Source organism: Centruroides sculpturatus, unplaced genomic scaffold (genome assembly GCF_000671375.1).
Source record: "Centruroides sculpturatus isolate CEXI.00-Female unplaced genomic scaffold, Cexi_2.0 scaffold272, whole genome shotgun sequence".
Lineage (NCBI taxonomy): Eukaryota > Metazoa > Arthropoda > Arachnida > Scorpiones > Buthidae > Centruroides > Centruroides sculpturatus.
In genome coordinates, this window is record NW_019384484.1 from 707,589 (window position 1) to 726,461 (window position 18,873).

An 18,873-nucleotide genomic window follows, 5' to 3' on the forward strand; every position below is an offset into this window, starting at 1 on the left:
AATTTGCTTATGGAATTTTGTTAATTTTTCACATTATTATTTACATCCTGTTACAATACATTATAAAAATTTCAAGTATATGAATACAGTAAATTATCATATATTACCAAATAAATGTCATGGCATTTGTCTCTTTCAGCAGCTCTCAGTTGTGCCGTTTATTTTTTCTCAGGTTTTTGCAATTAGCAAAATACCATATGAAAAAATTTTCATATGGTATTTTGCTGGGAACTACAGTAGATTTTGTTTTGTAACCAAATAATAATATAGTTAGTACAATTAAATATGTATTTACAATTACTATATAGCTAAAACAGAATTTTTATTTTCTTTAACAACAAAAAATTTTGATACAATACTATTAGTGTACTTTGTATTAAATTTCAATGTAGTCATCAGAATTTGTCCATCTATCCATTTGTCTATTATTGAAATAGGTCATTGATAACAAACCTTCAACATATTTGATACAGATAAATTCAACTAAAATGGCAGATATTTTACACATTAAAAATATGTGGAAAAAAGTAAGTCTTCTCATCTCTGTCATGTGCAATCACCAGGAAAAATCAGTTTTCTTTACAGAGACAGCTTTTTATTAGAAGTCATGCAAACATTCTGAACTACAGTTGTCCCTTGATAATCCGACAGGTATGGGACCAAAGGTGTGTCAGATTATCAAAAGTGTCCGGATTACCGAAAATAATTACATATTTCGCATTGTTTTGCTAGCAGTAACTTACAATATTCTCTACTCCAACTGTTCGAACAGAACTGCTCACATAAAACACATGAAATGTGTGTCATCAAGTAAGAATTGGATGGGGAGATTCACATCGCGACACGCTTCTGTGCAAGCAGACACGTAACGGGGACGGGTACCTTGACGGGAGGTGCGTCGAACTACTGAGCATGTCGGATTAAAAAACGTCAGACTATAGAGGGACAACTGTATTTTGCATATTTTTGCAGAGGCATAGCCTCTAATAAAAATTTTCTCTGTAAAGAAAGACTTTATTCCCAGTGGTTAGATACAACAGAGATATGAAGACATATTTAACTTCTTGATTTTGAAAAGGTGTATCAAATATTAAAAATATGTGGAAAAAATTAAATATGTCTTCACATCTCTGTGATGTCCAACCACTGGAAACAAAGTCTTCCTTTACAAAGATAACCTTTTATTAGAGATGCCACCTCTGCAAAAATATGGTAAACAGTTTAAAATGTTCACATAACCTCTAATAAAAATTTATTGCTGTAAAGAAGACTATTTCTTCTTGGTGATTAGACAAGACAGAGAAGAGATGTACTTGGTTTCTTTCACATATTTTTAATATGTAAATAGTATCAGCCAATTTTAACTGAAACATATTGACTTTTTTTTATGATATACATATCCATTTTCATAAAAGACAGACTATGCTTTCTATACTTTTCNTCACATATTTTTAATATGTAAATAGTATTAAATTTTTATAAATTAAAAACAAAATATAAACATAAATTTTAATTAAAATAAACTGTTTTAATCTTGGTCTCTGTTAATTGAAGATAATTAAGAAAGACGTGATAAATATCACTAGTCTCACTATTGGAAGAAGAAACCTTTTTACTTATAACCTTTTATGTTTTTAATTATCGAATGGCAAAAAGGTTAATTTAGAGAGTATTGATGAGTTTTATAAAAAAATTGTAAATGTTAATAACTAGTAAAATCCACATTAAGTCAAATCTATCTTGAGATATGACATATGACACCCCTTTCTCCTCATCCTTCAACTTTTAACAACTAAAATTTAATAGCATCAATGCTCCTCATACACAAGCTACTATTCAAAATTTCATTTCTTAATCTTTACCTCGTCCTAACACCAACACACATTCAATTTTTTGGGGGTTCAGGAAGTCTCAAAATGTGGAGATTTACAAAAAACTTGGAGGGTCAAATTTAACATGATTCCAATACTTTCCCTTGTTATATATACATAACAACCAAAAAAGTAATAACATAACAGGAAAATCCAAGTAATGAAGAAAGTCATAATAAAAAGTAAAATATTCAGGCATGAGTTCTTAGTGTCTACATCTATTTAATATTACTTATGATTTAAAAACTCACCTACTAACTGACGTATACGTGCCATTTCTTCTTTCTTTCTCCTTTGTCTTGCTGTTTTATTTTGTTTTTCTATCCATCTTCTTTCTTCACGACTATAAAAATATATTAAAAACAAAAACTCTGAATCTAAAAAACTGATTTTTTTTATTTGGTTAATTTTATTTTCAAACTGACTAGTAAAATTTTAATTAACCTACTTTTCTCCTCTTTCTTTTTCTTCTTCATCTAAATATGAAAATTCTCTCCAAGAATCAAAATCATACCTAGAAATATATAATGAAGCATTTACAATATGAACATAAATGACTAACAGATGATGAAAGTGTTTGGTTTGCAAAACAAAATATCAAATTTAATAATAAAAATAAAAATCATTAAATATTTGAACTTTGCTTTATATCAAAGTTCAAATATTTAATGATTTTTATCTTTATATTTTGTTTGACAACCAATATTAATCAAACAATAGTCATCCAAATATAATTCATTGCCTTTAAGAGATATCATTCTACATAAACATATTTGACTCAAAATTTGGAAAAAAATTCTATATGATCAATATTTTTCTCTGATATCTTTTGCTATACTATTTGCAAAATACAGTCTTCTCCCCAGACCCTTTTGAGTAGGTGCTTTGCTGATCTTAATGACCATCAGCTAGTCAATCCAGTAAAATGATAAGTCAAAATAATTTAAATATTATATATTTAAATTATTAATATAAATTGTAACTTGCAATTTATAAAAATTCGCATCTATAAAAAATATATAATATAATATTTCCTCAGTATTATATTTTGGTATGTTTGAACTTGGATGACTACCTGTATTTCCATGAATCTTTGTTAATTAAAATATTAAACAGTCTAAAGTTCAATATATCTAAATACTATTGCAGTATTGTATTATGATACATATAATAACTGATTAAAATGATAATTTGATTGAAGTAGATCTTTATTTCTAGCAACCAAAACATTTTACAATATAAAAGTTATAAAATATTTCTTATCGTTTAAAGTGAAACATATTAAATAAGCATAGTATAATATAATGCAAGCTATAATAATTTTAATTTTTTTACATTATCTACATTATAATAGCTCTATTTATTAAAATAATGTATACTGTAATTTCATAAGAAGTAATCACCAAGATTTTTCAGTTTCAAGTACTTGGATTCATTCAGTCTCTTCACTTTTACTTGGATTTGATACTTGATCTAAAACTTGATGAGTCAAAAATCAACTTTGTATTTTTCAAACTTTGAGTAAAATATTATGATAATTATAGTAAATTTTCTAAATAGTTAGTCTATTTATTTCTGTTTAAGATATTTTATTTCATACAATAGTGGTTCCTTTTGTGTGCAATTGAAATATCACAAAAAAGCATTTGTTGCAAACAACAATTTGTTAATCATAATTAAAGAGGTGTTTTCGAAACAGGAAATTAATTTTAATTAGTAACATATGCTAAATGTATAAAATCTCAATATATAGGTCTAAATAAAAAGTAACTAAATGTAGACAAAAATATTTTAGACTTTTGAACTTTGTTAAAAATATATAGACTTTTCATTGAGCATATTGTAGATACCAATGGAAACCAATGTAAACATACACTTGGACTCATAAATCTACTTAACTCAAATTCATCAAGTCTCAAAATATCAAGTTTTGCTAAGATTACTTTAAGGAAATAACCACACAAAATTTATTTCTTTTGCAATTAAAAACAATCTCATTTTTGATGTGCAGTTTTAAGAATTTGGTATTTATAAAATTTTCGACTATATTACTGAATTCATTCTGAAGTTGATTATGAATTAGAAAAAATATATATATTTATTGTTCATGTATGTACTGAAGTGGGTATGAAACATTAATATGTCACACAGGTAAGAAAAATTTGAATTTCTTGCATGCCAATTTTGCATGATATGTCATTTCCTGATCCACCTCTGTCACCAGACCTGATCCTGATACCTCCAGGTGTAATCTGCGGAAAACTGTTAGGGAACAATATTTCAGACAGCCTACACTAGGAATGTGTTGCATTGAATGATAATACAAGGTGTGTCTGAAAAGTTCGGTGAATGGTCCCATAGTTGAATAACCGTTCTGGTTAGGATGTTGCACTCACGCAGATGTAGTGAAAGACTTGCCAACTAGTGCCCCCTAGTGTCGAAATCATGACAGTTAAACGGAAGTGCACGCAACAAACAATGCAATGCAGTCAGCGTGAGAAGGAGTGTCACTGCAAAATCGAGCAACACGTGAACATCAAGTTTTGCTTTAAATTAGGCAAAACGGCAATGGAGACACATGAAATGTTAGTGAAAGTGTATGGTGTGGAAACAGTGAGTAAAAAGTGTGTTTTTGAATGGTTTAAACGCTTCAGAGACGGAAAGGAAGATATTGATGATGAGTCATGTTCTGGTCAACCGTCAACAAGCACAACTCCAGACAACATCGAACGAGTGCGACGGATGCTTGCAGATGATTGGCACCTATCTTTGAGAATGATAACAGAAGATTTGAAGATAAGCAAGAACAGTGTGAACACCATTGTTCACGAACATTTGCAAAAGCATAAGATTTATGCCTGGTTTGTACTGCACACACTGTTAGACGAGGAAAAGCAACACCGGATGGAAACCTCTGGAGATTTCATCGACGCATGTGACCAGAATCCACAGTTTTTGGAAACAATCATTACAGGGGATGAGTCATGGTGCTACCAGTACGATCTGGAGACCAAGCGACAGTCCATGGAATGATGTTCATGGTCATCCCCCTCCCAAAAAATGTTGTCTCACCAAATCCAGGATTAAGATGATGTTGATTGACTTTTCGATAGTGAGGGCTTGATCCATCATAAATTTTTACCCAATGATACAACCATCAATGCAGAATTCTATGAGGGAGTTTTGAAATGGCTTCTGAAACACATCCAGCAACTTTGGCCACAGTTGTACCAGAGTGGACAGTGGACTCTGCTCAATGACAACGCCTGTCCACACAATGCGAGCCGTTTACGGCACTTCCTCACTGCACACCAGGTGACAGTTCTTCAATACTCTCCATATTCTCCAGATCTGGCACCTGCAGATTTCTTCTTGTTTCTCCGCCTCAAAGGAGTCCTGAAAGGCCTACGCTTTTCTGACATTGTGCAGATCCAACAACATGTGACAATGGTGCTTCATGCGATACCGAAAGAAGCATTTACTCACAGCTTCCAGCAGCTGTACAACCAATGTCAAATGTGTGTTGTCACTAATGGCGATTACTTTGAATGCCAGTAAAGGTATTTTGTTTGTATCTCGTTTCCTTTATTTTATGAGACCATTCACCAAACTTTTCAGACACACTTCGTATTCAATATGCAATAGAAGGAATTTCACTTAACACATTACTTACTTTTTAGTAAAGTGTATGATATATTCTCTCTTGTGCTTCAAGTTATCTTTTCTTGTGTCACCCTGTACATCATATTTTATATACTTTGTATCCATGTATTTATTAACAACAAATACACCTTAAAAACAAACATTTTTCTTTAATCAAAATAACAGTTTAATTTTGAAAACAATGCCTCATTTGTCTATTATTAAAAAAAATCACCTTCATCATCAACAACTAAACAAAAAGAAAAACTTAAATGAAAATGTAGATGTTTACTTTCATATGAGAGAAACATAAGTGTGATAATTATTGTAATTTATTGAATTTCTAAGTTGCTTGTTTTGGACCAGGAGTCATAGAAAAAGTGGAAACATTGTTTTTGTTTAAAATGGCTAACCATTAAAACATTAATCCTATTTATTAAAAACCTAGCATTGTATATTCTATAACAAGTATAATAATAATAATTAAGTTTAAAACTAAATTATTATTATTATTGTAATGTATAAAAAGAATTATATTTACCAGAATTTATAAAACCTATCAACTGCATCAAAATCTGCATCTTCTCCACCTAAAAGTGGAACAGGCTTTTTTGTAGACCACCTAACAAATAAAATGTAATTATTACACAATTTTTTTTATTAGTTACAATAGTTCTATAACAAATAATTATCTTAAAGAACCACCATTCATTTATCTTAAATTTTTTTATATTTGCTTGTTCTATCTGAAAATAATTTCAATATTCAATAAGTAGAGTCCAATGTCATGAAATTTTCCAAAAACTAATAATAATTAACATTTGTAATGCACACACTCTTGGTGTGTTCAACTAGAAAAAATAAATATACTAGTATAGTGTTTCTCAAATGTTTTGCTAACATGATCCAATATATTTGTAATGATTCTGCGACCTAAATATTTATATTAAATTTTTCAAAAACTGGAGTCACTGTAGGCCCATATATAATGAAATAAAATTATGCATTATTGATAATTAGTTCTGTGTGTGAAATGTACTGTACATTGAGTATATTTCTATTAAGACCGATTCATGCCAATTTCCATTCATAACAAATAACTTACTTCAATTTCAGTTTTTATTATTGAAATTTAACTATTAGAAAATGTAAACTGACAACCATAAATAAAACAGACTGTTTCAAAATTATTCAGGAATCCATTTTACTTTGAAAAATATTAAAGTTTTTTTATAAATGTAATCAACTCTTTTCTAAAATACTTTTCAGATCGTTAGATGATTTTGTCAATTTCATTTTGTATTTACATACAAAATTTCTTTAAAAATTATTTACTAATCCACTTGTGCCAAAATTCATTTATTTATTTTTTATAATTTATAAAACCTAAAAGTTTGAACAAACAAGGAAATATTTTCAAAACCATTGAAACTTAAACGGCTTTATGACTTCAATCTTACATAAAATACCTTATAATTCAAAATAGAAAAGAGAAATCAATTTCATTTACACACATTCTATAATCTTAATTTTATTACTAAATACAATAATAATGAGCAATTATTTATTGTGACTACATCACAACGATAGGCTGCAATTTTTCATCACAATGCATTTTAGTAGTGTCTTGCCTGACATCATGCTTTTCCTGTTAACAATAAAGTCAACTAACAAAACAAAAAAAAATGCAATGCTTTCCCAAAGTTTGATAAATATCAATGCCAAACAAAATACTTCATTTTTAGATATCATTGTAGACTGCAGCATGTTTGGTGCACTCTAAAATAACTTCTGATAACAACCACAGTCAACAATAATTATCATTAATGGAATGCTATATTCTAAGTATAAGACTATCATATACCATATTTCATTTATTCTTTATCATGTTAAAACATATATAGCTTACAAAGTACTTACTATACTTTAAAATATTTATATATTATAAAACAAATTCTTATCTCTACACATCAATAAAATAAATTTTACTAATATTTAGAAAGCAAAAATAACTACTCTAACCAATCATTAATTTATATTTAATAAATTTATAATTTAAACATTACCTGGCATTCCTTTCAAAAACAGGAGAAAATACACTAAAAAAATTCTCTTTAGAATTTGCATTTACAGATGGTATATCATTATCAAATTCTGGATCAACACTATCGTAAGATTGTCGTTTCTGTACAGTTCCAAGAATTTCATAAGCTAAAAAGATTATATTTTATTAATTTAAAATTTATTTTTATAGTATATTTCTGAAAAACTATATTTTTATAAGTTTTCAGAAATAGAAATCATTAAAATTAATAAATTCACATACAAAAAAAGAATAGATTGACAAATTACCATAATATAATTTTCTAAATTTATGAATATCATCACACAATACTCCATTATTAACTCCAAACAGCATATCTTAGGTAAAAGAAATTAAAAGTTTAAGGCACTTTCACTCATCTTGTACACATCTTATTCACATAATGAACAGGATGATATATGAAAAAAATATGCAATGGCTTAATTGTCTTTAACAATAATTCTTAGACAATTACTATTGTTTTGTGTAATTTGTATCTTTTGTGTTTTCCCTTCATGATTCCTTATGTTTGAGGCATTTATTTAAATGTTCCTGTGCAAAGTATGGGCTAGAAAGTAATTTAACCTATAATTAGCATTTATAACTGGAAAAATTATCTAAAAATGTAAGCTACAGTATATGTGAACTTTATTTGCATACTCTTTCTGTATGTCCATCTTCAAGAAACTTTTTTTGCCCATCTTATCCAAAACAGTGCTTAAAAGATGAAACAGCTAGATTCAAAATGCCACCAGTCACTAGACAACCTAACTTAATGTAGCATGTGGAAAGACAAAGATTCATTTATGCCTCATAAATAAAGTTACAACTATGCATTGATGTTAATAATGCACTTAGTACCTTCTATATTTTTTATAATTCAACAATAAAATAGACAACTTGCCCTTTTCTGTTAATTCTGAGTTAAATAGAATAAAATGCTCTATGAATGTGTAAGAAATTAAAATTTCTAATATAGAAGGCCCTAATAACAGTGCACCAGTGCACCTACTATATATACTACCATTTGATATATTATTTTCCAGATACATGAATAGACCCATAGACAACATGGGCCTGGACATCCATGTATCAGGATATATCAGAATGTCCATATTACAGTATATTGTTTATCAAACAACCAGAATCATAAAGAATTTTAATTTCTGGAAAATTTTACACATTTATATTTAATAAATTATAAAAATTTAATTATCAGGATTTCCGGTTTAACATTTTATGCTATAATACTAGCTTTTCTTACTCATTCACCAGACACTCAGTTAAAAAAAAAAGTAATTTGTTTATTCAATAATAAATTAATGCAAATGAAAAAAAGTAAAAAAGTAAAGATAAATTTTTGTATCAATATAGAATTCTAACAGCCACATTGTTTGATTCTATCTATCTTAGTTTAATCCTGATGGTTGTACTCTGTAGTTTGAATTCTTATACTCAATGTATCAACTAATAATGATAATTCTTGTTCAACACTAATAAAACTGTTATAGATGAGCTATCTGTAGCAGTTCAAACCAGAAAATTTATCTACTTTAGAATATGTATAATTTTGTAATCTAAATAATACTTATAATACATATCGCTTATATAATAAATTTATTAAATAAGTAATTTTATTTATTTATAATTATAATAGTTATTTAAAATTATACTTATTATGTATATAATGAAAATCAACTAATTATAAATATCATTCTCTATCAGGCTGAATGTTCAAAGTACAATAGCCCTTTGTTATATCACACCTCGTTATGTCACGGATTTGGATATATTGTTTTTTTTTTGGTACCCCAAATTTTAAAAGCACTTGAGTCAATAAATTTCAAATTACCAATTGCTATTGAATTTTCTTCTTGCAACAAAATACAATATTTTATTCCTATCATTGTTCTTGAAACTACCACTGCAGGTGAAACAAATAAATTTGTCAAGATCTAAATAAGAAAAATAGGTTCACAGATCAATTATCATTTGTTTACTTTTGATATTAAAAGTTGTTTATTTAGTGGTTTTAAGTACAATCTCCACATTTACAGGTTTCTGCGAATTTGAAATTTCACACTTTATGTGAATTGATGCAATACAGTAAATTCACATTAAGGTATGAAATTTCCAATTCACTGAATATGATGTAAAGAAAAGAGTTTTGAACAGAAAGTTCTAAAATGTTTATATAATAGTAACTTTATTTTGCTTTTTAGAGAACTTTTACTCTTTGTAATTTTATAAGTTTTGATGTTCTATTATATGTTCAATATTTATTTTTAAAATTTTCAATTACAGTGGTACCTCAGGATATGAACGCCCCAGCATACAAAATTTTCAGGATACGACATGAAATTTGAACATATTTTTGTTCCACGGTACGAACAAAAACTCACCATACGACGTTACATTAGTTCGCAGCACCATTTTTTATTCACTTCTGTTCATTGGTCTCAGTCAGCGTGTTTGTTTTGTCATAAAAGGATCTCGCTTGATAAAGGAAATCTTGAGGTATTATCAAAAAGTGACTGATTTTATTGAAAAGAAACATCCCAAAAAGGTTCACACTGGCCGTATTGATGCTCGGAGCAATGACATTTGCCTAAGTCATTTTAGAAACATTTTAAAAAGTAGGCAAAGCCAAACCTCTTTGAACAGATATTTTACTAAGTGACCTCTATCCAGTGAAAGTGCTGGTGGAAGTGAAGGAAAGAAAGCAAAAAGCAGTGAATAAAAATTTTTTTAAATATATATAAAACAACACTAATTTTTTAATCTTTTCTAAGTTTTTTTTAAGTTATTGTTACATTATGTTATGTAAGTTAAGTTTTAGTATCATTTCCCTTCTCCTTCTCTTCCGCCACCATTTTACACCTCCACCGTCATCTATCCTCAAAGGTAAAGTGCAAATAAAACTAGATTTTTTTTTTTATCAATTATTATTCTATTATGGTTATTTATACATTTACAATTACAAAATAACATTTTTCAGTGTTTTCCTTACTATGGTTTTTTTTAATGTACTACTTAGCTTTAATTTGAGTGTGTTTTTCATGTTGGAACAAATTATTTGGTTTTAAATGTAATCGTACGGGGAAAAATGATTCACCTTACGACATTTTCATGATACGATCTGTTTCGAACGAATTAATTTCATATCCTGAGGTACCACTGTACTGTATTTATAATTTTTATTGAAAAATATAAATTACACGAATTTTTAATAAATGATTTACTATCATAAATCAACTTGCTCCAAGAAAACCTTTAACATGCAGCTTAATTTAGCTACCAACTAACGTTTTCAGACAGCTTCAATGACCTTCTTCAGGTTCGTTCTTAACAGAAAGACAAAAAACTTCATTTGAGATGAAAGTTCTTTTTCTTAACGGAAAGCTTCTAGAATGCTTATCTTTAAATCAAATCATCTTAGATTCGATTACGTCATCTTGTTCTTTAAATTTGCAAATCCGCCGCTTTCCATGCCGATGCTAGTTTACATGATTCCCAAAAATTTATGGCTTGCCCGTTTTTGTTGTATTTATTAATATATAATAGTTGGTAGCAAAATTAAGCTGCATGTTAAAGGTTTTCTTGGAGCAAGTGATTTCTTGATTTATGATAGTAAGTGCAGTTTGTTTAGAAGTTATAGCGAGTAAATGATTTACTATGAAATATAATACTGTATAATAAAATCAAAACTGACATTTTGTTTTTATATCAACAGTATTTGTCTTTAAATGTCATTGTTAAAGAAACAATAATGCTAAATGGATGTTTGTGATATCAATGTTTACGTAAACATCAATTAATATTGGGGTGAACCAAAAGTTTGTTCAGGTATTTACATAATTGCTCATCTGTGGCTCCTCTGTCATGCTTATAAGGTTTTAACTTGTTTAGGTTGACATTACGAATATTTGCATATTTATTACATAAGTTTAGTTACAGCTATTTTTTAAAATTTTGTTATATTTAAGGAAAAAAAAAACATTAAAAGGGAACATAAGAAGGTGCATTTTTGATATCTCATGCTCTATTATTTCCAAAAAGGAAAAAATGTGACAAAAACTCAAAAAAGATATGTGCTGTATATGGAGAGGATACTGTTACTGATTGAATTGCCAGAAATGGTTTTCAAAATTCAGAGAGAGCGATTTATCTCTTAAAGATGCATCTCAGTCAGGATGGCCTTCAACCATAGAAGGTAAGTCCATAATGGCTTTAATTCAAAATGATCAGCATAAAACAACACAAGAGATAGCAGACATCTTAAAAATATCCCAAACATCTGTTGTCAGACATTTGGGTAGCCTTTGATACACTTCCTGTTATGATGTTTGGGTTCCCCATCAATTAAGTGAAAACCTTATTGAGTGTGTTTCTGTATGTGATTCACTTTTAAAACACAATGAAGACAATCCCTTTTTAAAGCGATTAATAACAGGCAATAAAAAATGGATTGTTTACAACAATATTCACCGCAAGAGATCTTGGAGTAAGCCAGGGGATCCTCCAGTGCTGCAACCTAAAGCTGGTTTGCATCCCAGAAAAGTAATGATTTCAGTTTGGTGAAACTGGAAAGGGATTCTTTATTACAAGCTTTTACCCAACAACCAAACAATTAATTCCAATAAATATTATCTCCAACTGGATGAACTAAAGGCTGCAGTGCATCAAAAACGTTTGGAACTTGCAAATCCACAAGACCCACATATCATTAAACGTGCACCAAAAACTTCTAGACTTTAAACTGGGAAGTTTTGAATCACCCTGCATATTGCTCCCTCAGATTATCATCTTTTTCATTCATTGCAGAATAATTTAGAATTTCAATCTGTAAAAGGTATAAAAAAATCACATCAATAATTTCTCCAATCAGAAACCCACCCAATTCTACACAGATGGAATTATGAAACTACCTGTCAGGTGGCATAAGGTTATCGAACAGAAGGGTGAATACAATGTGGATTAAAGGGATTTATTTATTTCAAAATAGTATATTTTAATTCTTTCTAAAAACCAAATGAACTTTTGGTTCAACCCAATACAATACAATCACAAATAAAATTCAGCATTGGCAAACTAAGTTTATCTTGTATTAGAAACACTTGCTGATGAAAGAATAGAAGATAGAGATTCCATAGCATATATAATCTGTTTAGTAAAAGCCCAGAATTTTTAGTACTCATTTATATTGTGCCGCTGGATATATCACACTTTTTCTTTGTTTCCCAACAAGCACAATATAATGAGGGGCTATTGTATACTAACTATATTAGCAATTTATTGAGAACATTCCAAAAAATACTAGTTAAAGAACTAATCTATTTTCTCTGCAGTTTTATGTAACTTAATTTAAATATAAATATAATTAATTTTTAATAAATTATTTTTAAAATTTTGACTAGCCTTGTTTCTATTTTAAAGTATGAAATTAAATTCCAAATCAAATTTTAAAATATATAATACCTTTAGTTATACAAGAAAAATAATCATGATCTAGATCTTGAACATCTTCACCTCTGTTTCTTCTTTTGTCAGGATGATGCCTGAGAACTTTTTTACGATCTAAAATTGAGAAATAAAACTGTTTAGCTATTTTATATTAATTTGTAAATATTAATGGATTCATAATTATCTGGACATGACTGAAATTACAATGTAAAAGTTCATGTAATTAAAATAATAAAATTAGTTCAATTTCATGAATATAACTTTTAAAATAAAAAATGATAGAACTGATTTACTATATTTAATATACTATTAATATGTAATATAGGATATGTTATTGTTTGATGAAAATAATTAAGTTTATAAAGCTGTACCTTTGTTAAAAATGCATTATTATTATTATTACTTTATTTAAACACCCGTAATATTAAAATAATGTTTCATAAAATTCCCTTGAGTCTATTTTTTTTTAAATTTTAGACAAATTTTCTACATAATGTTTTTTTTTTTTTTTAATCAAATGTGAAACATCAAAATATGAGAGCAAAAGAAAAGAACGTTCATTAACACCTCCCAAAACTCTTATAAACAATTCTTCTTTATGCATTATCAGCTTTTTCATAACTGGTGTATACACAATACAGGAAAAAATTTCATTGAGTAAAAATATCCCTAATGATAAAATAATAAACTAGAAATTTGGATGTATTGAAGTGATATTAAACCAACAGCATAGTTAATCTTTAAGCTATCATTAAATTATTTAGGATTTATCCACATAAAAACAGTTCAGTTTATATTTAAGCATTTAGCTGATATTTGTTTTAACTGTGTAGTAGTCACATGAAAAAATAATGTTAGGAGTTGTATTATAACAATTATTAGATCATTTAATTATTATTAAATATTAGTATTATTAATTTTTTTATTGCTTCTGCTTCTGAAGATGAGCTGTTATCTCAAAAGTACAGTACTACGCCATTTTTGAATTTTTTCTAAATTCCTAAAGAAAGCAGTATAGAATCATTTTTGCTTTTATTTTTATTATTAATTTTATTATTTTTATTGAATCAAATTTCAATAAAATATATTTTTATTGAAATTTAATATTTTATTATAAACAAACACACCAAATGCGAAAAGACAATTTTTTTACTAAAAATTGTAATAAACTATAATCACACAAAAAATATGAATATGTTGCATATCCATCATTTCTGACACTTCTATGAATATAAAACACTTGTAGATTTTTAGTATTATTAATTTTATAAATTACTAGCTGCAAGGACCCGCTTCGCTGGGTTTTTATTTGTATGTAATATAGTTTTTTTTATATATATAAAAGACTGTTTTTCTAAGTAATCTAGAATCTAGCTGCAAGGACCCGCTTCGCTGGGCAAAAAGTAACGATAGTGAAGATTAAGATAATTACATTATAGCTAATCTTACCCGTTTTCACAGAATGCAAGAATTAGGTCCCCCGTTTCCAGACTAATTAGAGAATTTTTACGTTTAGTCAAACGAACTATTTTCAACGTTTCTGGAACGTTTACAATCGTTCTATAATCGAACCAATATTCGAATTTTATGTTCGAATTTAATTCGAACAAATTCGAACAAAACATTCGAAATAGAAAGCCACTTTCAACCACTTTCAGCCTCATATCTCCCGCATCCTTATAGCTATCAAGACGCAACCCCCTGGTGCACGAATGGAGACTTGGGGCTACTACCACATACAAACACCATTCACGTGCGATGTGTAGTTTTTGCAGAAAAGTGAAATATAGGGACATACACGTCCATTTATATATATATAGATTTTATATTTAACTTGTAAATGAATGATTCCACATTGCTTTCTTTAGGAATAAAGAAAAAATTCAAAAATTTCTCAGTATGATATTTCCAAGCTAAACAGTTTATCTTTCAAGGCAACACAAAACACTACATACAAACAAATCCACAAAATTTCAATAGTTCAAAAACTTTCACTGATTAAGAACACTTAAGACTTTAAATGCTATGATGAAGTAGCATTCCAAAAATTTACAGAGTTTGACAAAAACCAAAGTCCAATTATAAGTTTAGTGAATGGTACATGTACATCTAGGGTCCCTGTGCACTCTGTGCTTTATTGTTCACATGTATTCTTATGTCATAGATACCATTTCCACATGTTAGAAAGGGTTTCTGTCTCTGACTTTAACTACTCACTTGTGTATATCTTCCTTAAAAATTCAATGTCTTTCAGCCTCAGCTATGTTCTCTTTTTCCATAATTTCCTGCAATATATGGGCTCTCTTCCATTCCATCATGCTTCCCTCTTTTAGACTTCTGTCCTTTTTTCCTCCTTTCCTAATGCTGTAGATTCTCTTTTTCCTCCCATAATTTTTATGTTCTCTCAGTCTAATTTTCAATAACCTTCAAGTCAGACCTATACAAAATTTTTCATTTTTTTCTTTATCCTTTCATAGACTCTGGCTTTTCCTCTTTGCTTCCTCTTCCCTTTATCATTCCTTAATAGTCAAACAGGTTAAATTTCTCTTAAAGACAATCTTTTTGTTGGTAAGATGAAACTCAAGTATTTATAGCAACCTGCTTTCCAACCCAATATAAAGTGAAAGACTGCCTTCTGCTTCTCTTCAGTGGTAATCATCTTTCTGTGATTCCTGTTCACTATATTTTCCAAAAGTCTATAAAAACAAGAGCTGATAATTTGCTATTTCTCATTAAGAAATGCAAATCATTGTAGCTTTTAAACTGTAAAGTCTTAAGTGTTCTTAACCATAGATGGTTTTTGAACTATTGGATTTTTGTGAATGTATTCAAATCTTTTTTTCTTGCTTCTGCTTCTGAAGATGAGCTGTACTAAGCCATTTTTGAATTTTTTCTATACTCCTAAATAAAGCAGTACAGAATCATTTTTACTTTTATTTTTATTATTAATTTTATATATTTTTATTGAAATGTAATATTTTATTATAAATAAACATATCAAATTTCAATCTGTCATTATTCCTTTCAAACTAGTACCAGCTACAGACAGTTGTAGCCTAAAGGGTCATGTTACAAAGTTGAGATTGAGAAGTGTCAGTGAGATTTATAGATCCAAAATCACCAAATCATCCTCTCTCTGAAACGTAAAAAAACCCCTCCACCTATATGGGGAGAATAATTGTTTTGAAATTTTCTTTCTACTAATAATAGATGTAAAATTCTTTCTAAATCTTCTTTCTAAAAGTGTTTACTTTTTGACTGTTCAATTATTTTACTCTAATATTATTTATAAAATTTTTGTAATATAGTGTATAATGATTAAGGTCCAGATTTTTGGGTGCATTTTTAAAATAGATTGGGTGCTCATTTGGGTGCTAGTTTGGGTGATTTTAAATGCTGTATTATTAAGACAAAAACCAAGAAGTATTATATTTACAAACTACATAGTTGTTTATTGCAATTTACACATAAAGATGAGCATTGTAATTTACAACAGTAACCATTTCAATGTTCTTAAAAGTGAAGTTTTTATGTTTGGAGGATAGGTTGTCTTTATATAAGGAAAAAGATTTTTCTATGTCGACCAATACTAAGGGGGCATGTTTCATTTTTACTTGGAATTCTAGTTCAGTGCAATCCAAAATATTTTTCAAATCAGTATTTTTTGATAAACTAGATCTGAGTTTGTCCAGTACATCAAGTGCCTGACTTACAACATTCCCCTGATCTCACATTTCAGTTTCACGTCTTTCCAGCTCGTTGATTTTATCTACCAATAAATTGTACAAATGCATGGAGTAGAGCTCTGTGGTCACTACTGGATCAACGGCCAGTTTCTTGACACTGTCGACGGCCGCAGAATCGCCAAGAGGAAGTTCATAGATAAACGCATTAATTTCCTTAAAGTTCTTGCAGTAGAATACCACAGCGTTTATCCAAGACCCCAATGGGTGACCACTGGACTGGGTGGTAATGGCAGCCCAGTTATGTCTTGGTACAAGCATTCCCGATTAGGGCATTTGAGAAGAACCATTTCCGAAATGAAGTTGTTGGCCTTGCTGATTCTACACGAATACATTCACATACTCAATGTAGGGCATGGGCAAGACAAGTCACATGCTTTAGGTTGTTGTAGATGCACTTCAAATTTGAGAATGCTGACATGTAAGATGCTTGATCTGTAACGACAAGCCACACTGTTTTGTACTGGACACCATTTGGCCATAACTTGATGCAAACATCATTGAAAACTTGGGACACTGTAGTTAAGTTCATATTTTCAAGTTGGTACATTTTGAACAACATTGGTTGTACATAGTATCCAGTCAGTGGTGCAACAAGAACATTCAGCATGTACCATTTTGTGGATTCTGTTGTTTCGTCCAATATAAACATTACAGGATTAACTCTGACAACGTCCAGGATTTTAGATATTGTATGCTCATAAACTGGTTTCGTGTAGTTTTTTTCTAAAAGTGCTCTTGTCAGGGACAAGCTTTCCCGTATATTTCTGGAGGAATGACTTATAGGCTGAATTGTTTACCTTATATGAAGATATATTTGCCTACAGAAGAGCAGTTATTAAATCTGCATAAAATGTATTATTAGCCTTCTGAGATTCTCCTCCTCTTTGAAATGAGGTCCCTATAAATGTCTGCTCAAAATTCCTCCTTTTCTGTTTGCCTTCTCTATGCTTTTCTGAACTCATATGTCGCCTGATTTTTGTTTCTTGGTGTTTCACTTCAACTGAAATCACATAATCACAAATGGAACAGCAAAGAACTTTACTGTCTGTGCATATGCCTTCATCTTTAAACTTATTTGCTAAAATGTTCAGTTTAGATGTGGACAATTTTGCCATTTTCTAATGTCACCGATACAGAACAAAGGAAATTAGAACTGTCGTGCTTACAAGTCAGGGTAAGGTGACTTCAATACAGAATTTTCTAGATTGTTCTTTTCTTAGAAAAGAAAACACATGTTGCAAATTTTCAGTGAATCTGTTTACATTTTTAGAAAAACTCTACGGCTTAGTTGTTTAGTCCAGAAAATTTCCCTTTACCATCTTTTCTCTCAACAAAAGAAAAGAGTAAGCTAATTATTGTATTTTTTTCTCAGCATACATGGTCCAGTTTAACGAATTCGTTTTTTCCATGAAGTGAATGAATAAAAACCACCAAAAAAAGAAATACTTGCCAACATATTCTTTGAAAATGTAAAAAGGGGAAACTGGGTGCAAAATATATAGTTTGGGTGCTAGTCACCATTTTGGGTGCATTTTGGGCACTAAACAATTTGGCAATGGGTAAGCCTACTGCACTAAAACCAATGTAGTTGGTCTTTTTACACTCAGTCCCTTTCAAAAACTGAGTGGGTGTGACACCCAAAAATCCAGACTTTAGTAATGAACTAATAATTGCTTATATAAATGCAAAAACTTAAAATAGTGTAACAATGATACAATTAAGGGACATATGAAAGGTACACATCTAAAGGTATATCTCGACTTACGTCGTTTTGAGTTACATCGTTCCCAATTATACATCGTTTGTCAAAAAAAGTACAGTAAAAACTGCTTAGGCGACCACCTGCATTCGATGGGCACCTGTCAAAACGGGCGAAAATTTCTGGCACGGAATAGTTTATCCATAGAGTCTTCGTATAAGTTACCTTTATTAAACGACCACCTGTGTAACGCAACCGCGGGCATCGATTTTTGGTCCGAAACAACATACAACACCTGTAATAAGCGACCACTTTCGCCAATGTATCTGGTCTAAACTATTGTAAGAACCCATCTCAACAACGTTTCCA

General features: G+C 29.5%; 1 protein-coding gene across 1 annotated transcript in view; it reads right to left on the reverse strand.

The window, feature by feature from the left end:
- Positions 1-18,873, reverse strand: part of LOC111621546 (dnaJ homolog subfamily C member 2-like) — a 58,389-nt gene that overhangs the window by 17,433 nt on the left and 22,083 nt on the right. The window contains exons 4-8 of the mRNA XM_023363711.1: positions 13,075-13,173; positions 7,580-7,724; positions 6,055-6,135; positions 2,320-2,385; positions 2,123-2,214 (exon numbers count right to left, since the gene is read on the reverse strand). Coding sequence (XP_023219479.1) covers positions 2,123-2,214; positions 2,320-2,385; positions 6,055-6,135; positions 7,580-7,724; positions 13,075-13,173 — 483 coding nt within the window. The remainder of the gene's footprint in view (positions 1-2,122; positions 2,215-2,319; positions 2,386-6,054; positions 6,136-7,579; positions 7,725-13,074; positions 13,174-18,873) is intronic.